This window comes from Triticum urartu, chromosome 6, assembly GCF_003073215.2.
Source record: "Triticum urartu cultivar G1812 chromosome 6, Tu2.1, whole genome shotgun sequence".
Lineage (NCBI taxonomy): Eukaryota > Viridiplantae > Streptophyta > Magnoliopsida > Poales > Poaceae > Triticum > Triticum urartu.
In genome coordinates this window covers 572559789-572581921 of record NC_053027.1, presented here as the reverse complement: position 1 = coordinate 572581921, position 22133 = coordinate 572559789, and the positions used below count along the sequence as shown (strand labels likewise).

Sequence of the window (22133 nt, the reverse complement as noted above, 5' to 3'; positions counted from 1 at the left end):
ATAGCACACTTTGCTAAGATTTCATTTATCTTAACTGTATCAACATTTTGCTCGTGGTGTGGCACCGATGGGCACTTCTCCTTGTTTGCATCATTCACTTGCTTTTCTGCACAGTGGGAATTTGAGCTAGGGAAGTTGAGATCATAACTAAGCAAGTCTACAGCTTGACTCTCTTGGAAAATCTCTGTCAGTGCATCACATTGGAGTTGTGTCGAGGGCAACATGAGGTTAGTATTGAGTAACTTTGCTACAGGTCATAGATATGTTACATCTGACCTTGGAGGCATCACCTTTTCAATTCTATGCAACTTCTCTGTGGTGGCAGCTTGAGGGCTCCTTGCAGGCAAATCAACAACAGGGCTGCACAGCTTTTGCTCACACACTGTTTGATTTCCACCAGATGTAGGTGATGTAGCAAGTTGTTGGCTCCTTGCAGGCAACTGAGTAACAAATCTGGGCAACTTATCTTCTGGCTGTGTTTGATTTCCACCAATATTAGGTTCCCTGGCAAGTTCAGTTGTCATTGTAGGCAAATCAGCAGGAGACCTTGGCAAGTTCTCGTCTGGTACTGTTTGTTTTCCATCAAGCCTTTGCAAAACGACATGAGTACTCCTTGTAGGCAACACCTCCACTTTGCTTGCTTGATTTCCACCAGAGCCTGGTAAGGTGTCATGTTGTGGGTTACTACAAAGCGACTTAATTGCTGTGGTGGGCAAGTTTTCCATTGGACTTGCTTGCTTGCTCTTCTCTCCCAATGTCATTGGCTCAAATAATTTTGGAATCTTGTCGAAATGATCTTTTTTTACTTCATGTGTTCCTGGATGCGCAGAAGATAAGTGTGCAGTCCCTGATTTTTTTGAATTTTGACTTGCCTGCATAACCATGCAAGTTGCCTCACCTTTTGCTAGACTTGCTGTCTTTGTCACCTCAGTTGCCTCTTGAACTTTTTGAGTTTGCCCCTTAGGTTTGAGTGCTGATATGAGTGCCTTGGGGACTTGCCTCTTTTCTACAGGGACAGCAGGTTTCGGGACCAGGTTGAATGACACTCTCTTTTGCTTCCTTGGTTGCATTGGGGGTAGAACTTTGTGTGAACAATCTCTTGAATTTGGTTCTGACTGTTTTATTCCGCAAATTTCTTGCATGAGTTCTTTCCGTGCTTTGGGAGGGCATATCTCCTCATGATCAAATTTGATGCCTACTTCTTTTTCTTCATTGTTTAACAACATCTGCTGGAATAACAACTTGGTATATGACTGAATATTTCGCCCATCCCAAACTTTAGGTGTCTCAAGTTGATTTCGGAAAGGGTCCCACTTCTTCTTGAATTCCATCCTGACCATATCTCGAAGTGAAAATGTTTCTGAAGCACCTCCTTGTTGTTTGCCATCACTCAGCTTGATGCAAAAATTTGATGCACTGTCATCATCCTTGCTGCTTCTTGAGCTTCCTCCACCTTCATCTCCATCAGAAGTGTTGTTTCTATTGTACCCTCCTACATTGCCACCTCCATAGTGGTCCTCGTCATCTCTGTTTCCATCATCATTTCTCTTGGCACTTCCCTCCTCAACATGTTCCTGGCCGTCCTCAGCTTCATCACCTTCCTCTGTTTCATCATCATCGGCTTCGCGGTTACGCTGTGCGTCAACCTGGTGTTTATGTCCCTCATCACATTGGGTGCCACTGTCATTCCCTCCATACATGGTGTCATCATTGTCGTCCTTATTTTCTGTTGATTTATGTGTCTCCTCAGTATCCTCGTCAACCTCCTCCGCAGAACTGTGACTGCATTGCCTCCTTGATGACTATCATCATCATCATCATCGTCATCGTCACCTGGGCCACCATCCTCGCTTCCATCCCCTGAGTTGTCACTACTTGATTCTGATTCCTTATCTTCGCTCTCGTCCTGATCTTCACTCTCTTCATCTGACTTGAATGACTCCTCGTCCTCACTTGAATTGTGGTGAGTCACTTTTGGCGTTGCTCGCTTCCTTCGACTGCTGTGTTGTTCAGTTGCGCGTGGTGGATTGTCCATGTTCCGGCTAGTGCCAGGTTCCTCCTCGTCGAGTTTACCTAAGCCGATAACAAACTTCCCAACAGCATGTGACATTTCAGTGCACATCTCATGGACCAGGCCTGTTATCCGGTTTTGCTTCTGTGAACGACAAAACAAGAAAAAGAGAAAAATGGGCATCAGATAAACATTGAGATCAGAATAAAAAATACAGAAAAAAGGAGAGGAAAAAGAAACAGAAGGGATTTTCTCTCCATTTTCACTTACGTAGCTGTCGTAGCTTTCGGGCAACCTAGCAGCAACAAATTTTGATACATGATCCAAACTTCCAAACAAACTGTCGTTTGCGCAGCGTGAGAATTCAGTTTTGAGCTGTTTTTCATCAAAAAAGACAAAGAAAAACAACATGAATGAACACCGTCCATGGAAAAAAAATGTAAAGTAGTATGATTTCAAAGGGGACTGCGTGATTTGGTTGCAAACATTTTACTATGGATTTCGGCATGATCCCAATCATTAAAACTAGAAGGACAGTGTGAATATCTTGCATGAATATGAACACCTGATAAAACAGGCAAGTTATGCTGGTCCTTATAGTGTAAATTGCCAGTGTTTTTTCTATGGATTTTGTTGTCATGATTTCCATGACAAAGAACTTGTAATATAACTGCCTTCTTCTTTGTGTGGTAAGAAACACTTGGCCCTCCACAAAAAATACCCCACTACCCCAACATAGTCAGATGCTTCCCCCCACGGGCAAGTTATGGTAGTCCTTGTAATACAACTTTCCAAAAGACTTGTAAAAATGTGTTTGGCAAAGAATGCATTAAGAGAAAAGGACAGTGAAAAAAAGTATACAGAAAAGGATAGGAAAAAGGATAACATGTTACTGTTTCTAGCATAACTTGTTGCCCTTATATTAATGTGAGTTTTCTACATTAAGTAATTCTTGAACAAAAAAGCAACTTGCAAAATTACTCACTCGTAGCTTGCCGTACACTCCTGGTCCTTTCTTGTCTTTCTTCATGACTTTTGCTATTAGATCATCATTCCAAATTGGTGCCCTTGGAAGTGTAGCAGGTATTGGCTCATCGACATCCAACGAGTCAAGATACAAAATCTATAAAATAAAATGTTTTGAATTGCAAAACAATCAGGGGAATATAACAGGGTAAAGCATGAGTTTCTTCAGAAAAAAATTGTGTACTTACAACTAGGTGGAAGACGCAGCAACAAACTGCTTTCTTCTTCTCACCAAATCCCATGAATGCCAACCTTAGTTGGTCAACAACAAAGTCGGCATATGTTGGTGTCCTTTATAGCATTTGTGTGCATGATGGTAGTATAGCACCTTGGTGAGATGCTCAAGCTTGTTGTTGGAGCAAGGAAGCATGAGAATGCAACAACCAACCAAGCACGGAGGAAATCGTCATCATGTGCCCCATTCATCTTTTCAATCCTTTTGCACCATGAAGTCAAAGTAGGTGCGTTTTTACCCTCGATCTTGAAAATACGGTTGAATTCCCTTATAACATCTGGATTCATTTCAAAGCATACTTTCCTGCCTCGATTGGGCAAACCCCATATCCTCCGCACACTGTCTGCGTCCACTGGTATCTTTCCTCTCTCTGGTATAACGATTTGAGACTTTTCTGGATCATAGTGTTTCATGATCCACTGGCTCAGATCCCCGGGCATGCTTGTAGCTGTGATATCCAACAAGCCACCAAACTCTATGTCTCTGATCACGTTTTTCTGGTCTGTGACGAGATCCTTGTTCAACTTGAAAAGCCTTGCAGGTGATGACCTATTTCTAGGACCCTGTAAATTAGAGAAACAAAAAGTTAGACTTTGCAAGTATGACATCAGTTGCCTTCTGAAGAAAAATGGTCTTTGGAAGTATTCTTCTAATAAGAAGCTCCTGAGACAAGTTGTGTGTGCAGGAGTTGACCGGTTCATGTCACATTTTTTTCTTTCATATTGGAAAAGGGGGCAATTTATGTGTGGAAGTATTACAGGAGTTGCCTCTCATATTTTTGCTTTCATGAGGCTGTTCTTCTCTAGTTAGTACCAAAAACTTATGTGTGAAAATTAATGAGTTGCCTCTCAAAAATTGCTTTCATAGCAGTGTTATCTCTAGTTGGACTGTGATTTATACGGGTGGGGGAGGGATACCTCATTCTCAGTCACTTTTCGGCGCTTTTTCTTTGGTTGTTCATCTTGTGTAACATCTGCTTCATTGTCGTCTCCTTCCGGTCCATCTTCGTTACTATCAATATCCATAGGCCGCTTCCCCCGGTTCGCCATCATCTTCCGGCGCTGGCGCTTGTAAACAACTGTTGTTGAAACACCTTGGTGCTGTGATATAGGTTCCTACAACGAAAAACATGCTTTTAACATGTGATATAGGCTCATGTCACCATGTTTTTAACGAAAAAAGAAAAGAAACAGGTGTTAAGAAAAGTAAAAAAAACATGAACAAAACGTGATGTGTGAAGCAAACCTCCAGTGTAGCTTCGGAAGTGGCAGGGGGGGCCCCCGTCAAGCTGCGACACTGCTGACTGCAATTGATCACGCTTTTTGCTTGGTTCAGTCATCCCTTTACCTGAAAAAAACAGTTACACACAACACAGAAAAAGTATGGAAAAATGCTCGTGTCTGTTAATTCAATTTAACTTGCCTACTACAACAAATCATGCCCAGGACCTTGCCTATACTGAACATGACCTTTGCACGTGACCTAACAAACACTGCTAAAAACCAGCAGGACGGTTTTTAGCAGTGTCATGCTAACGGTCAGGCAACTTGATGCTGTAGATCAGACTACTTTTCGGCATGCGTTTTTCTGTGACCTGCTGGAAGGTTCTCTGACCCCAGCAGGACGGTTCTCTCTTATAGATGACGGAAAAACACGTGCCAAAAGTTGTCTGATCTACAACATGAACTTGCCTGACAGTTAGCGTGAACTCGCCTGACCATTAGCATTAGGCATTCACGACACAAAAAGTTTCGCACGAGAGTCAGTTTCAGACAAAATAAAACTTGCCTCACCATTAGCATAGACTTGCCTAACCCCCAGTAGGACGGTCTGATCACAAAAACAAAACACGCCATAAAGTTGTCTGATATACAGCACAAACTTGCCTGACCTTTTGCATGCACTTGCCTTCGTTCCAAAAAAGACACTACAGCCCCCCAGCACCACGGGTCTCTTCTGAATCTAGATCGCTTGCCCAACACTTGAACGACCGACCATAAACTTGCCTGCTGGTGAGCATAAGCTTGCATGTTGCGAAAAAATGACCACGAAAAACCCCTCCACCACTAGTTCGACCACGAGAAATCATGCAAAAAAATCCAACACGGGAACGAAAACATGCATTTGTTCATGTAGATCTAGACACCCCCGCCATACTGTTCATGCATTTGTTCGTCCCATTACCTAACCTAAGCACCACCGCCCTGTCAAAAATCACTACAAGGAGGAGGATCACCGCGAGCCCGCTGCGTATCCGCGCCCCTCCCCACCCCCTTGTCGGCACGGGAACACCGCGAGGAGCTACACACCGCGAGCAACGAAGAGATTCGACGGGGGGTTACCTTGGTTCGCGATGATGAGCCGCCTACTTCCTTCCCGCCGCCCCAAACGAGGCCCACCGCACTTCGCCTCCTCCCCTGAAACTGCTGCTCTGCACGGGCGAGGAGCTCGCGTCGCGAGCCGCTCCCCGCGGCCACCGTGCCGCGCTTGAGCAATTCGACGCGCAGACCCCTCGCGACGCCGAACCCCTCCCGAGAGCACCAATTGGATTTGCGGCGAGGCGGGATTTCTTCAGCGGCGCCGGCGAGGCGGAATGAGGCGAGGCGGATTTGGGGGCGATTTGGTCGAGAGATGGAGAAGGAAACCGCCGAATGTGTGCTAGTTGCCGTTGCGGGATGGGAGAAGACAGACATAAATGCACGGGCCCCACCAAACTAGCCTGGTCGCGCGGCTGCGCGATCGATCCAGATCCAACGGTGGAGCGAGGGTGTGCCAGCGAGAGCAAAAAAGTGCACGTGCACTTTTTAGCATTTAGGTTGTTTCTAATATGTGGAAAGCCCGTTATTAGCGCTAGAGACTTTTTATCTTTCTTTATATTTATTTTTTCGGTTGTAAGCGCCTGTGTAGGCCTCTAGCATTGAACATGCCCTTAGGCGACACGGGCGTGATTCGAGCGCATTCTCTATTTGATGCTCTCTGCAGCACATTGTTTATTTTCCTATTTTATTTTATTTTGTAAAAATGTAAGAAAATTCCAAAAATTGTTCAGAATTTCAAGAAAAAGAATCTTGTTTGAGGAGCAAAAACATTGTGTGCTTCAATGAACGTTCAAGATTTTCAAAACAACGCTTTTTAAAAGAATGTTCAAGGTTTCAAAAAAAAATTCCCAGTTTTTCACGTTTTATTCGCAGACTCGGAAAATGTTTGGCAATTTCAAAGAATGTTCTGGTTTCAAAAAGTGTTCCTATTGTCAAAAATTTGTTCACACTTTTCAAAATATGTCAAGATTTCAAAGAGTGTAATATTTTTTTTAAAAAGTGTTCCCTTTTTTAAATAAAATATATATTTGCCACAGTACCATGCACCAGTCCGGTCCGGTATCCCGTTTGGTTTTGCTACAGTTGCTCGGTTTGGTTCACTACAGTGCTCGGTCCGGTTTGCTGCGCCATTAGGGATGGCCCATTATTTTGGTGGGCGCGTGTGCGTTTGACTGCCAATCTTCCGCAAAGAGTGGGAGATACGAGCTCCCCTATAGGACACGGACCACATACACAGTCAATTTAAGCCAGTCACATAGGGCACCTCAGACAAGCGCAGAAAGCACGCATGAAGCCAAAGTTGACTCACCTAATCTATTGTCGCAGACGCAGACGGCATCTTCGGCCATGTCAACCACACCAAACGTCTGCACTGAGTGGGAGACTTCTAATCACAAGAGCTAGCGCCACCAGGAATACGGAGGCTACAACCCGCCTACCTTTTTCCTTGTAGAGAGTCACCTCGCAAGGACAAAAATAATCCTTAAATCATCAACATATACAGGGATAAAGAAAGATGTGTCACTGCCCGTGAATCAGGAAACAGAAGTCTCCGATGCAAATCACTGCCATACGAGGCTCCGCCAGTGCTGGTAGGCAGGCTTTGCCACCCAATTCCTCCAACCGGGGTGGCTGGGGTGGGGACGGGAGGAGGCGACGGCTAGGATTTCGCCCTGACGCCCCCTTGGGAGCAAGTAGGGCGTCTCTCTAGCAGCTCGGGCACTTGCATATGTAGATCATAGATAGAAAAATAGTTCCAGCTGAAACAGTTCATCCAACAAAGGAAATTCCATCAACTAAAATATAAATCCGACTTGAAGATTAAATTTGGAGAACCACGTGCAAAATTCTGATCTCATTGTGAGCTTTTTCTTATTAACTCAACCGGCCAAGCCTAGAGTCTAGTCAGTTGGTGGAGATGCACCTGGTTCACGAAAATTGCGCTTGCTTGCCTAGAAAAACAAGAGGAAAATTTCAACATAGCTGATGTTGATGCACCATCCGAAGACATCATTTTATTCTTTGGCATGCAGAAATATACTCTACATTACTGTATATTATAGCATAGGGTTCTGATCTGATCTGAAAGTATCTATAGTTGATGACAGCGCACACAGGTTGGGTTAGTTAAGTATTACAAAGGACACGACAACGTTCAAGTGGGAACAAGTGTGTCAACCAGGAAAACCTCGACCTAATGTGACCAATAATTGCCACTGCCTTTGAATTTTTTATCCAGCAGCAGCTAACTGGCTAATCTCTACCTAACTAACAGCGAGCTAGCACAATGAACCAACTAACCATGGAGAATTAACAAATAAATGATCATGCCTTTGTTTCCTTAGGGGTTAGCATCTGAGGTTAATTAACATTCTCAGATTAGTTAGAAAGCAAGTACTAACATGGAGTACTAGTATACCGAAGAACTAGTACTACTTGTGATTGAAGCAATTGTCCAGGGAGTGTCTGTCCCACTTAGACCGCTAGTACTAGAGCAACTCATCCACACAAACATACCTTAGCGAGCTCGTAGCTAGCTCTCCACACCCTATGAAACCATGGAGGCGGCTCTCGTGAGTGCCGCGACGGGGGCCCTGAAACCCATCATCAGGAAGCTGGCCACCCTGTTGGGTGGCGAGTACAAGCGTGTCAAGGGGGTGCGCAAGGAGATCAAGTCCCTGACTCATGAACTCTCCGCCATGGATGCTTTTCTCATGAAGATGTCAGCGGAGGAGGATCCGGATATGCAAGATAAAGTTTGGATGAATGAGGTACGGGAGCTGTCCTATGACATAGATGATTTCATAGACGACTTTCTGAAATATGTCAATGACGAAGACACTAAGCCGGATAACTTCATGGAGAAGATCAAGTTCTTCCTGGGAAAGATGAAGACCCAGCGTCAAATTGGCAAAGAAATTGAAGATTTGAAGAAACAAATTATTGAGGTCGGCGAGAGGAATGCAAGGTACAAGACTCATGATACCTTCTCCAAGACCCTCAGTATATCTGTTGACCCTAGAGCTCTTGTTATCTTTGAGAATGCATCAAAACTAGTTGGAATGGATGCACCAAAAAATGAGATAATCAAACTTTTGAAAGAAGAAGATGGACATGTGCCAACAAAATCACTATTAAAGATAGTCTCCATCGTTGGATCTGGAGGAATGGGCAAGACAACTCTTGCAAACCAAGTGTATCAAGAGCTAAAAGGAAAATTCGACTGTCGAGCTTTCATATCAATGTCACGAAATCCAGATATGATGAATATCCTAAGAACTATTCTTAGTAAAGTCGGGAATCAACGTTATGCTGAAACAGAAGAAGGAAGCGTGCAGCAACTAATTATCAACATCAAAGAGTGCCTACTAGATAAAAGGTATATACTATCTATATATTTTCCTTCCACATTTATTGAATATATAAATATTTATACTGGTACATATTTCATAGGAACACTACTAGTACAATTACTGTATGGTCTCAGATTGTTGTTTTTCTTTATAAAGAGAAGATTACTAGTATGATTTATATAAAAAGAAATTCCATAAAATTATTTCTCATGTTTTTAGGAAATGCGATGTCAAATGTTTGTAGTAATGTCCTTGTAGGTTTCCATAAGAGAAGTGAATTTACATAATGTACAGAGTACATATAAGAATAGGTGTGTATGCCTAGCGAGTGATCGTGTCTCCGATCATTTCAAGATAGTCTAGATTGTTGTACACTTGTATTGTTGAGATGCGATGTGCCTTACCATTTTCTTTCCTCCATTTTGCATCCATATACTCTTGTTTATGCCACTTTCCCATGATAATCTATCAAGAGCAACTTTGATGAAGGTCCTGATGCGTTGGCCACATTCATCGATCGTGTGCGGCCTTGCGTCACCATGATGTAGCTGTCCAAAACCGGAAAATTTATATTTGGAGGGTTAGGCTAGACCAAAACGGTTTAAGAGAGGAAAAATAAGCCAGATCAGTAGCCTAAGAGGAAATGATAACATTTTCTATATATTATGTCATTTACTCAATATTCATTTTAAGACACTAGATCTTTAGGTCCGCACGAGATTTTAGCTTTGTTGTCATGATCACCTAATCAGGATCCCTAGCTTCCAAAACAATTATGTATGTATGATAATTCATAATCATATTTCCCATCTCTTCCTTAGCAACATAAATTTATCAATGTTGATCATTTTCTTTCAGTGCGCCTAGCTCATGTTGAAACTGTGTGTACCGCCTTGCTCTCTGTAATATGCCAAACAAGCATGTGGATGTGTATAGACGTAGTATGTCAATAACTTGCGCAATTCAAATCCATATGTTAACAATGTCAGCGGGTCTCAATTATTTAGTTGCAGTACACTCTCTATTTTAAAGGCACGCTGATGTTTATTCGTCCATGTGAAGGTACTTTATTGTTGTTGATGATATATGGGACGTCAAAACATGGGATGTCATTAAGACCACATTCCCCATTGACAGTTTTGGCAGTATAATAATCACCACTTCACGCGTGAGAGATGTCGCTGAGTCATGTTGTTCATCATTTAGAGGCCATATTTACAATATAAGGCCTCTTAATATGATGCACGCACAACAGTTATTTCACGAAAGGTTGTTCAACTCTAAAGAAGATTGCCCTGCCCACCTTAAAGTAGTTATGGATAAAATATTGAAAAAATGTGATGGTTTACCTTTGGCAATCATTGCAATAACTGGTCTATTATCTAACACGGAAACAACGGAGCTTCTTTGGAATCAAGTGGAAATTTCGATTGGCCGTGCACTTGAAAGGAATTCTAGTGTGGAAAGAATGATGAACATATTATCACTCAGTTACTTTGATCTCCCTCCTCATCTAAGAACCTGTCTTTTATATCTGAGTATATTTCCGGAGGATTCTATTATTGAGAAGAAAGTTGTCATAAGGAGATGGATTGCTGAAGGATTCATTCAGAAGGAAGGAAGGTACACGGTACATGAATTAGGAGAAAGATATTTCAATGAACTCGTCAATAGGAGTTTGATCCAACCCGTGGAGTCCGATAGATATGATAGGACGATGAGATTTCGAGTTCATGACACAATTCTTGATTTCATCATATCCAAGTCCGTCGAAGAGAACTTTGTCACTTTTGTGGGTGTTCCCGGAATACCTGTTGGGACGCAAAGGAAAGTTCGTCGTCTCTCTCTCCAAGTTGGCAATCAAAGGAAGTTGTTCCTACTAAAGGATGTAATATTGCCGCATGTCCGATCTTTAAATGTGTTTGGGGATTCCATGGAAATCCCTTCTCTAGATGAGTTCATGCATTTGCGTGTTCTAGACTTTGGTGGATGTCGTCAATTGGAAAACCATCATCTAGTAAATATAGGGAGGTTGTTTCATTTAAAGTACTTGAACCTCAGGCACCTTGGGGTAAGTGAGCTTCCAGAACAAATCAAGCATCTACAATACCTTGAGATGTTGGACCTAAGAGACACCAATGTACGTGAATTGCCGAGAGCAATTGCTAATCTCAGTAGCTTGGTGCATCTACTTGTTGACAGTGGTGTCACATTTCCTGATGGAGTTTTGAAAATGCAAGCATTGGAGATATTGAAACAGGTCGAAGCCCTCGGTCAGTCTTTGAACTTTCTCCAAGAACTCGGGCAGCTGAAGAATCTGAGGAAGATATACCTTGATCTGTTTGATGTTCCAGTAATTGGGGTTACCAAGGAGTGCTGCAAGAGTTTCATTGCCTACAAATCTCTCCGCAACTTGGGCACGCAGAACCTCCGTTCTGTAACTGTCTGGCATGGCAGCGGCTTCTTACTGGAACCGTGGTACCCTGCCCCGCGTAGCCTCGAGAAGCTAATTACCTGGCGTTCAGCAGTTCCTTGTGTTCCAGAGTGGGTGGGTTCCCTCGTCAACCTGCAGAAGTTACGCCTTGAAGTGGAGAGTCTTGGGCAACAAGATCTGTGTATACTTGGAGCCTTACCTGTTCTTCTCACTCTGGATCTCGAAAAAACAACAAAATCATCAGAAGGCAAGCTCAATGTCAGTGGAGGAGATGGGTTCCGATTCCTGAGGAACTTGCGTTATAATATGATGCTAATGTTTGCACAAGGATCTATGCCCAGGCTTGAAAGGATCAAGATTTATCTAGCCAAAACAGAGTCTCTCATTGGTGACACCTATGACTTCGGGTTGGAGAATCTCCCCTGCCTCATATATGTTGAATGCAGAGTGAGTGGCAACGCAAGCGCTCAAGGTGGTGTTGAGGCTGCAAAGGCTGCCATGGAGAGAGCAGCTATGGCAAATCCCAACCATCCTAAACTACTCTTTGTGAATCGCAGTCTACCAGCAAAGTTGCATAATGGATGCTAACTACGTCCTGGACATGCTGGCACTTCAGGTACAATAATTCCCAAGATTCATGTTTGTCTTACATTGTTGCAGCGTATAACCCTGCCTGTAGTTGTGTTCTTAAAAAGGAACAAGAATTTTGTGTATGTCCTCATGATGTTACTGATTCCCGTCCTCATGACCACTCCCTGATTCAGGCAGTCTTCTTGCGTGGCATCTTGCTGGAGGTTAGAGAACTCATGGTCTGGAGGGGGATATAGGCCTCATAGAAGAATATTTGAAGACGTGTCATCTATGTGAACTTTCATCCTTTTGACCTTACTGATATTTGTACTTCTGATGTGCCGAATGGCCTTAGTGTTGCCTCGCTGTTTGACCCGGTTTGCTTCAGACGTATTTTCATGTTGTAAACTATAGTACAGTGCTTCCTCAAATTAATGCTCAAGCATTATTTTTAACGCTCCTCCACTAATTGGTTGAAAATTGCATAGGAAGCTCGATCAGATTATTAGAGAGTTTATTATGTCTGATTTGGATGGCGTACTAGTGATAGGCTTCTTATAGTATTTAGAGCAGTCATGGACTAATGGTACATCCTTCCTATGTTGGCTTGTCTTAATGCTTTTGTCTTCCCCACTTTTCAGGGAGACCATTATTTGATGGCAATGATAAATGAGATATTAAGTTAATTAGGCTATATCCATCCAGTGATGGGCTATAACAAATGCTTTAATTATACTCCCTCTATACACTAATAAGACGTTTTTGTAGTTGAGGGAGTACATAAGAACGAAAACGCCGGTCTTTATATAAGAAAGACTAAAATGGCAAGCAAACGATTTGCGACAATCATAAGCTCATCTCATTTTCTCTACAATTCGGATGGTTTTATGCTTGCAGTTTGTAGAGTTTTTAAGGGAAACAAGCCACCAACAACAGCAAGAGAGAGTTGCCCCTCCTCACCATGGTTCTCAACTTTGAAGTATACACACCTCTCTGATTTGGTGTCGGTTTTCCAAACACGTGCGCGCGCGCGCACACACACACACACCGAGTAGCAGGCCATCAGTAACAAACTCAAGACGACTGACTGATAAAGCTAGTACTACAAAACGAATAACTTGGGCAAGGAAAACTAACACTGCAACGTACACAGATCTAGAGGGGTTCACGTGGAATCAACTTGGGCAAATGCGAGGGCATACCTTCTATGTCGGCAAATGGCCGCTTTCAGATCTACTTTGGATCCATCCTCTTCCACTTTAGTTAGTATGTTTTATTCTTGTGTTAGACTATGTCAATTTACTTTTTGAGACTTTTGAATTTCTTTCCGTGGATTGTGTGCATCGTGCTATGCAGTTGGATATAACATGTTTTGTTGTATTTTTATTCCTGAACAGAAGAAAGGTAGTAAAGGATGGACCTAGAATGCTGCATTAGATATCTCGCAAAAAAAAAAGAATGTTGCATTAGATGAAACCTGACACATTACATCTTACAACAGAACCAATTAAAAACAAAAATAACAACCCAATCCTAAATACACAGAGAACCCTAAAACACAAAGATAGATTGCAATCCAGTCTCCTAAAAAAGCTTCAGTCTACTGTCACCGGGTATGAACCACTTGGAGCAATGTACTCGCCACCTAAAGTTGGAGACGCAAAGGCCAAGCCCAAATGTTTTCCATTTGGCACTCGAGCTAGGAGGAAAGAGCGGATACAGTCTCGTCCGACACCATACGACCATCGGCCATCCAATTTTTTTTATAGATAAAGGGCGATTTTAATTATTCAAAAAAATGTAGCATCAAGCGGATAAAGAACATTATGAGTAACAACCGCCCTCTACATAGTTCAGATGCACACATTCAAACATCAATAGTCTGACAAAAAAAGATTAAAAACCAACATATCAGCTACAATAAAGTCATATAGGAACGACACTATGCCTATGTCGAAAGAGGAGGTGGACCGGTCCGGAGATTATGTTGCCACCCATATTGAGCAAAAACCTCCCTGGCAACCCGCTATCTCCCCATAAGGACTTGAGACTTAGCATGCACCGTAGCTTTACTATACTCATTGTCGTGGATGAGCGCCGGGACCAAACTGTCGCATCACCTCGCGGGAGATCTTTGGCTGCCTTGACCACGTCTCCTCGAGCACATGGAAGGGAAGCAAGAATGTGAAGAAAACCTCCGGATGCTGGATCCAAGTGAGCTTATTCAGACAAGAGCAGGCGATGGCACCCTCTCCACCTGGGTCTCCGACCATAGGAGCAACGCACGCAGGAGAACCGCCACCGATGCAACCCGCCTGCTTTCGTAGCATTTTTCTGCCCTGCATAGTGCCACACCTTCTTAAGGGAACTCTAAATCTAGGCCTACTATTTGCACAAGATCGCCCGCTCTTCTCCCAAACATATTCTAGGCGGCAACGCCAATAAAGTTGGCTGACAGGAGTCGACTGTCAAGAGGCAAGACCAAGTGTGAGAGAATGAAGGGTTAGGAAGGAGTCTTGTTGTATATATTTGCTGGGACATTTGAGTCAATAAAAGTTCTCATGAATAAGGGGAAAATGTATTAACATATCCATTTGAATCCTACATGATTGAGAAAACAATAGGATTTTACAACAAATAGTGTTGGACAACATATAAAAACAAAGGAAAAGTTTTATGCTTACATTGTTTTTTCTCCAAGTAGAGTGCGAAGGAATACTTAGGAAAAATCCTCAGGTCCCATAGGAAAAAATTCTAAGCATCCAAAATCTGACAAAATGCTATCAAATTTCTTAAAATCAAAGGGGCCCTTAGTTTAACTTCCCTAAGATTATGCATAGTGAAATTTTATGAAATTTCCCTTTCGAGTCATCCGATATCTCACTCAAATTTCACTCTCTCAAAAGAAATCTCATTCGAAATAAGGAGTGCCTTCCGTTTTCGCTGAAAGAAATGAAACAAATCTAGTATTTATTCCCCGGCATCAGTAATTTGTCGATCTTGAACAAAGCTACGACGTCGTAGGTCTTGAAGAACAAAGCTACTCCATCCATTTGGATTTATTTGATCCCTACATATTTTGTGTCAGACTTAGACCATCTATATTACAAATAACTAAATATAAAGTACATGCTACAAAAAGTACACTCTCGGATTTGTATTTGAAAGAAGTTTTCCATGATATACTTTTTGTGTTATACAATTTATAATTTTTGTAGTTCAATTTATAAGTCAAATTTTGTTCCAAAATAAGAGGGACCTGATAAACCGGGGCGGGGGAGTAGCTGGCGAGTGCAAAAACGAATACCTCGGGAACAAAAAACTAATACACCTAGTTAGACTGTCAGAGGCACAGCTCATGCGCAGATCTAGAGGAGTTAACATGGAGTGCAGACAACCTGTTAGTTAAACTAATCAAAGAGGAGTACTACTGTATTGTCAAAAATGTACTAATATATACCTCGTGTCGACAAATTGTTTCAGATCTCTGTACGCACGCCTGCACATTCCGATGCATTTTGAACATAAATTAACGAGCACAGAGACATCACACACTTTTCGACATTGAGCAACGCAGTTTTTTTTGTTTCTTCCTCGTCGGGGTTAGCATCTATCTAAGGTTAATTAACAGAGCCTCTCCGGTGGAGCAACGGTGCGATGCACATGGTGGTACTACATGGAAAGCACGTTATTTAGTTACAATGAACCGATGCTAAGGTGGGGAGCACCCATTCGACCTACGCTGCTGCCACAACTCATCCTCCCTCACACAAAATTAACTTAGCTAGCTACCACACTCACAAGCTCTCAACCATGGAGGCCGCTCTGGTGAGTGCAGTGACGGGGGCCCTGAAACCCGTCCTGGAGAAGCTGGCTACTTTGCTGGGAGACGAGTACAAGCGTCTCAAGGGGGTGCATGGCGAGATCAAGTTCCTCACGGACGAGCTCGCCGCCATGCATGCCTTTCTCGTGAAGATGTCAGAGGAGGAGGATCCTGATGTGCAGGATAAGGTGTGGATGACGGCGGTGAGGGAGCTCTCATATGACATGGAGGACTCTATCGATGACTTCATGCAAGGTGCCGACCAGAAAGATGCAAAGCCAGATGGTTTCATAGAGAAGATCAAGTCCTCGCTAGGGAAGTTGGGAAAGATGAAGACTCATCATCGGATTGGCAAGGAGATTCAAGGTTTGAAGAAACAAATCATTGAGGTGGGCCAGAGGAATGCAAGGTACAAGAACCGTGACGATTTCTCCAGCACCAGAAATGCAACTGTTGACCCCAGAGCGCTTGCTATCTTTGAGCATGCCTCAAAACTCATCGGAATTGATGAACCGAAGTGTGAGATAATAAAAATGTTGACACAAGATGATGGAGTTGCTTCAACCCAACACCAAATAAAGATGGTCTCTATTGTTGGAGCTGGAGGTATGGGCAAGACAACCCTTGCAAACCAAGTGTATCAGGAGCTCAAAGGGCAATTTGAGTGTCACAATTTCTTATCCGTGTCAAGAAATCCAGACATGATGTGTATCTTGAGGACTATTCTTAGTGAAGTTACTGGTCAAAAATATGGTGACACTAAATCAGGGAGTATACAACAAGTCATCAGCAAGATCAATGATTTCCTAGCAGATAAAAGGTACAACTTCTACCCATGTCTAGTCGTCCTCCTTCAATGTATAATTAGAAAGTTATTTGACATGGAAAACATACTAGTAAACTTGTTTTTGATATAGTTCTTCATGTATATAGTTAATATATCCCAAATGATTAAAAGTGTAGCTGCACTTTTTTGGCCTAGAGCGCAGTACCGCAACACGCGACTTGGGGCAGCTGTTTGGGCATGTGGTCTGGAGAAGCACATGCGCAGGGGCCGACCCATGAATGAAACAAGACGCGTTATGTACACAGGCACTGCCGACCTATGCCTGTTATACATTTGTTTACATTGTCAAAACTTCCAAGAAGTCATAACTTTTTAACCCAACATCTGAATTAAGATATGTTTCACCAGTAGGTTTCTCAGGATGAGCTCTTCGAAACTAGATCTGGCATGGATATGTTTTGATGAACTTTTTTCTATGCAACTATTGTTTTCCAGGAACGAACTTTAGTGTTTCGAAAACCAAAATTAGTGCTCTGTCTGCTAACTTCCTGTTAGTTGGAAACGTTACACACGGACGGCTAGGAAGTTGGTCCGTGCAAGACTAAATTGCACATCTCACCGGTAGGATAGTTGACATGGGGTTCCTGCAGCGGAAACTATACATCAACTGCGAGGCAGTTGGCCGGGCCAGGAGACGAAGTCGCACGTCTGACTCAGAGGGTAATTGATGCAGTGTGCAAATAGTGCAAAGTACACGTCCACAAGTAGGAGGGGAGTCCTACATTGACTGCTAGATAGTTGGCCGGGGCAGCTGACTAAGTCGTACATCTCACTGATAGGGTTGGTGGGGTTGGATGCCAACAATGAAATTGCATATCCATGGGTAGGAGGGAAGTTACGCATGAACTAATAGGCAGTTGTGTGGAGCAGCACGCTGAGTCGCACATAATAAGAAGTTCGTTAACGTGATTGTTAAATTACAACCTCACATGAAGTTGGTTCACGCAACACTGAATTTGCATTTTGTGGTACTAAAGTTGCACCATGTAGCACCAAATTTGGCATTGAAAAGCCTCAACGATACATATAAAAATGGGGCCTACTTTCGAAGAGATTGTTCTGGGGATTCCAAGTGATAACGGATCTGAATTCTCCCACGCGATTTGGAAGCTATGAATTTTCAGATTTTCGAAAACCCAAATTTAAGGCACAAGAAAACAAATGCATTACTGTAGGGATCATGTGGACGTATAGCACATGAAGAGGGACCAGGTGGCGTGATTGGTTTGGCATATCCCTTCTTGGTTGGTAGGCTTTCCCTTTTTGACCGTGTGCCACGAACTGCTAGATGCGTTCTTGATATATTTTATTGAAAATCATGTCTTGATCTATGTCTTGTTTTGATGATGCATGCTTCTCAAAATAACTAGGGTATATGATTATTTTTGGTCATCATCCATTCTATTTAAGTTTCTCATTGTCATTCTAAGTACGTAATGTGCTAGACTAAGAGAAACTTTAGCAGAGTCATCATATCGGCACTATGGCCATAATAACCGCTACTATGGCGATTTTGGCAAAAAAGGCACTCTAGTAGATTTGGCATCTTATAAGAGATTGACGTAATTTATTGAGCTCCCTCCATATCTGGCTTCCCAGTCGCCATATATGCCGTCTTGGGTTGCCTTTTGGAGCACACTCTATATGGACATTGCATGTAGATTGCACATGGCATGAAGAAAAAAAACTCTGGGCCTCCTACCTCATGCGGGATGGCAAGGACGTTCACGAAAAAGGGATGTCCATTAACAACTGGGTCCCATGATTATGGAGGCACCAAACATGGTGACTATGGAGTGTGCTCCATATGTGGTACGGAGGATGCCAATATGGTGACTTTGCTAGAGATGCTCTACCACCGACATAATGAATTAAGTCTGTGATAGCATTTTTTTTGCGGGGTTAGTCTGTAATAGCATTTTAACATTTATGTTGGCTTTCTTGTTCCAAGTATGATACGTTGTCAAAGAATATATGTTTTTCTCTTTATATCTAAGCTTTCTATTATCCCTCTTAATTCTATGAGCAGGTACTTGATTGTTGTTGACGATATATGGAAGGAGGAGTCATGGGATGTTCTGAAGTGTGCATTCCCTTCAAGCAATTATGGCAGTAAAATAATCACTACTACTCGCATCAGCAATGTTGCTCATTCGTGCCATTCATCTTTCCGAGGCCATATTTATAATATAAAACCTCTTAATATGGTACACTCGAGACAATTATTCTATGGAAGACTATTCAACTCCAAAGAAAACTGCCCTGCATATCTTGAAGAAGTTTCTGACCAGATCTTGGAAAAATGTGATGGTTTACCTCTGGCAATCATTGCTATATCTGGTTTGCTGGCTAACACTGAACAAACAGAGCATCATTGGAATCAAGTAAAAGCTTCAATTGGATGTGCACTTGAAAGGAACTCAAGTGTCCAAAGAATGATAAAGATATTGTCACTTAGTTACTTTGATCTGCCTATTCATCTAAAAACTTGTCTTTTATATCTCAGTATATTTCCAGAGGATTCTGTTATTGAGAAAAAGGGCCTGATAAGGAGATGGATTGGTGAAGGATTCATTCATAAAGAAGGCAGGTATACAACATATGAGTTAGGAGAGAAGTATTTCAATGAGCTCATCAATAGAAGTTTGATCCAACCGGTGGAAATGACCAGATATGGCAATGTGTGGAGTTGTCGAGTACATGACACAATTCTTGATTTCATCATATTCAAGTCCATTGAAGAAAACTTTGTTACATTAGTTGGTGTTCCTAATCTAACCGTTGGGACACAAAACAAAGTCCGGCGGCTCGCTATACAAGTGAAAGACAGAGAAGATTATTTTGTTCTAAGCGGCATTGTATTGTCTCATGTCCGATCATTTAGTTTATTTCCGGGTCTTGTGGAAATCCCTTCTCTCAATGAGTTCAAGCATTTGCGTGTTCTAGTCCTTAGAGATTGCAGTCAAATGGAAAACCATCATCTTGTGAATATAGTGGGGTTATTTCAGTTGAGGTACCTTGACCTTAGAGAAACAGACATAAGTGAGCTCCCAGAACAGATCGGACATTTACAGTGCTTAGAGATTCTAGACCTAAGATGGTGCGGGCTACATGAACTGCCTGCAAGTATTGTTAATCTAGAAAGGCTGGTGAACCTAATGGTTTGCAGCAAGGTTAAATTTCCTGCTGGAATTTTGAAGATGCAATCACTGGAGAGGTTGGGTGAGGTTGGGGTCTTCAAGGAGCCATTAAACCTCCTGCAAGAACTTGGTCAGCTCAAGAATCTGAAGAAGTTGAAACTCTGTTTTGAATTTGATCATCACACTCAACATGCAGTTGCAAGTAAGGAGTGCAAGAAAGCCGTTGCATCTTGCCTTGATAACCTAGTCAGTCAGAACCTTCGTTTTCTTGAAGTTGAGTTTGCGGGCGACTTGTTAGAGGGACAATTCTTCTCTACTCTGCTCAGTCTTGAACAACTTTTGACTTATGCGTCATGTATCCCGCAAGTTCCGAAATGGATGGGCTCCCTTGTCAACCTGCGGAAGTTACGACTTGAGGTGACGAGACTAGAGCAAGAAGATCTGTGCATCCTTGGAGCCTTACCTGCTCTGCTCATTCTGGATCTGTGCCGACCATGGGTGAATGAAGGCACAAGGGTCAGAATTGGTGGAGAAGTTGGATTCCAATGCTTGAAACAGTTTGTTTATGATACGGGTGTTAATTTCGGGGTGGATCTGATGTTTGCAGTAGGATCCATGTCCAATTTAGAAAAACTCTATCTTTCTTTTCTCGCGATTAAAGGCGAGTCTTTTGATTTCGGGATTGAAAACCTCCCCCGCCTTATTACTATCAGGTGCAATGCATGTAGCGAGATTGGGGCCGATGTGGACTTAAAGGCCGCCATGGAGAGAGCAGCCAGGATGAATCCCAACCATCCTACTATACTCTATGATGGAGAGTATGATGCAGTGGTATGCCTCAACATTTATCTCTCTCCCAATTCAGTTGCCTCATCTCCCCAAGTTGTCTGTCTTTATAACTTGCTATATTTTGCAGGGCTCATCAAGGCGTTGCTGAAATCGCTTCAGTCAATCTATTGCGGTGAATGTATCCAAGTTCTGCCTGGCAAGTCGTTTCAGTTACTGGTTTTCTACCAGGGACAAACTACCACTGAGGTACTTGGCCAATTTTATCTCAATCTGGCTTATTACTATACTACGACTTGTGTCCTAGATAACCGTTACTTCAGAATATATATTTGTTTGCTGACCCCTCATGTACTTAAACTAGATAACCGTTACTACGATGTTATTATTCATTTCTTTACCCCCCTTTTAGTAGTCATTTTTTTCAACAAGTTATTCGGCAAAGAGATTTTCCTCGACTAGTTTGCTAGTGTTAAAGTTTATTGAACTGAACAATTCATAAGCCTTTCTGCATTTTCTCAACAATATGGATACTGTTACTCTTATGGTGTTAGAGTTCAATAATCAATATATACCGCGCTTGCCATCGCTGCTAAAATCTAATGGTGCCCATGATTTACAGTGCATTGCTACTGCCCGGGTGACTGAAGGGCCGGCGCATGTACATTTCAGCGCTTGGCCGGTTGATGTCACGGAGCCTCTCTTCTCATGTTGTTTCTGAATCCGGCTACGTACCCTCATGTTTCAGGAGGTTTCGTATATCCTGGCAACTTAGCAAGAAGTCTGGTTACTCCTGAATGTAGAGAACTCCTTGCCCTCTCGGCCTCTCACAATTGTGTGCTGAAATGTGAACTTTTTCTCTAGATCGTACAACTAATTTGTCACTCATAGAACGTGTTTGGTGTTTCACAGTATTCTACCGTTATTATTTACATTTTTGGATAAAGTTGGAGCTGATGCAGGTCATGCAGAGTCCTGTTCTAGATTGATTAACAAAAAAAAAGGTTGCTTAATTAGTGCCGGTTGATAGTTACATTGTCATTGTGGACGCCGTTAATGGGTGCCTTTTTTGGAAGACGGAAGTCTGCATTATCACGGGAACGGTCACTGCATCCACCATATAGTACTACGATATGCTGTGCAGTACTTCCTCCGTTTCAAAATAGATGACCCGACTTTGTACTAACTTTATATACTAAATCATCGCCACTGCGTCGACCCTACAATGGGCAGCACCCTCATCTCCACGTGACTGTGCATCAGCAGCTAGCAGGTTCGAGATGGGTGGTGCCACGCTTCCATTAAGCGCTCGCAACACTGTATTGACTGGGCGAGCTAACGAGTGCCCGACTTTTTTTTTCATGTTCAACGTTCTAACGGGTTTGTTTTTTCGGTTTTTTTTTTCAAAACAAAACACAGCAACATTGATTATTTTATAAAGTGGAGATTTTTTGAAATTTTGAGAACATTTTTCTTAAATGTGGACAATTTTTGAAATGTTTGTGAACAAGTTGTTTTTCTAACGCAAACTTTCTAAAGTATATTAATATTTTCTTAAACGTTAAATAAGAATTATGAACATTTTTATAA

The 22133-nt window shown here is 42.4% G+C and overlaps 2 protein-coding genes across 2 annotated transcripts; both read left to right on the top strand.

Moving 5' to 3' along the window:
- The first annotated feature begins 7945 nt into the window (after positions 1-7945).
- LOC125515629 (disease resistance protein RGA5-like) lies at positions 7946-12402 on the top strand. The gene is made up of 3 exons (XM_048681142.1): positions 7946-8969; positions 10006-11993; positions 12142-12402. Exons 1-2 carry the CDS (start codon positions 8149-8151, stop codon positions 11963-11965), a joined length of 2781 nt encoding a protein of 926 aa, XP_048537099.1. The 5' UTR covers positions 7946-8148; the 3' UTR covers positions 11966-11993; positions 12142-12402.
- A 3277-nt stretch (positions 12403-15679) lies between these two features.
- On the top strand, positions 15680-21489 carry LOC125515628 (disease resistance protein RGA5-like). The gene is made up of 4 exons (XM_048681141.1): positions 15680-16590; positions 18647-20588; positions 20674-20792; positions 21166-21489. The coding sequence occupies exons 1-3, from the start codon at positions 15761-15763 to the stop codon at positions 20692-20694; spliced, it is 2793 nt and encodes a 930-aa protein (XP_048537098.1). The 5' UTR covers positions 15680-15760; the 3' UTR covers positions 20695-20792; positions 21166-21489.
- Positions 21490-22133: the final 644 nt, after the last annotated feature.

What these genes read in the sequence shown, in the direction of transcription:
- LOC125515628 (XM_048681141.1), top strand. Translation starts at nt 15,761, where the DNA reads ATGGAGGCCGCTCTGGTGAGTGCAGTGACGGGGGCCCTGAAACCCGTC. An exon ending in GATTTCCTAGCAGATAAAAG is followed by an intron (nt 16,591 to 18,646) that starts GTACAACTTCTA and finishes TTCTATGAGCAG; the next exon opens with GTACTTGATTGTTGTTGACG. An exon ending in ATGGAGAGTATGATGCAGTG is followed by an intron (nt 20,589 to 20,673) that starts GTATGCCTCAAC and finishes TATATTTTGCAG; the next exon opens with GGCTCATCAAGGCGTTGCTG.
- LOC125515629 (XM_048681142.1), top strand. Translation starts at nt 8,149, where the DNA reads ATGGAGGCGGCTCTCGTGAGTGCCGCGACGGGGGCCCTGAAACCCATC. An exon ending in GAGTGCCTACTAGATAAAAG is followed by an intron (nt 8,970 to 10,005) that starts GTATATACTATC and finishes GTCCATGTGAAG; the next exon opens with GTACTTTATTGTTGTTGATG.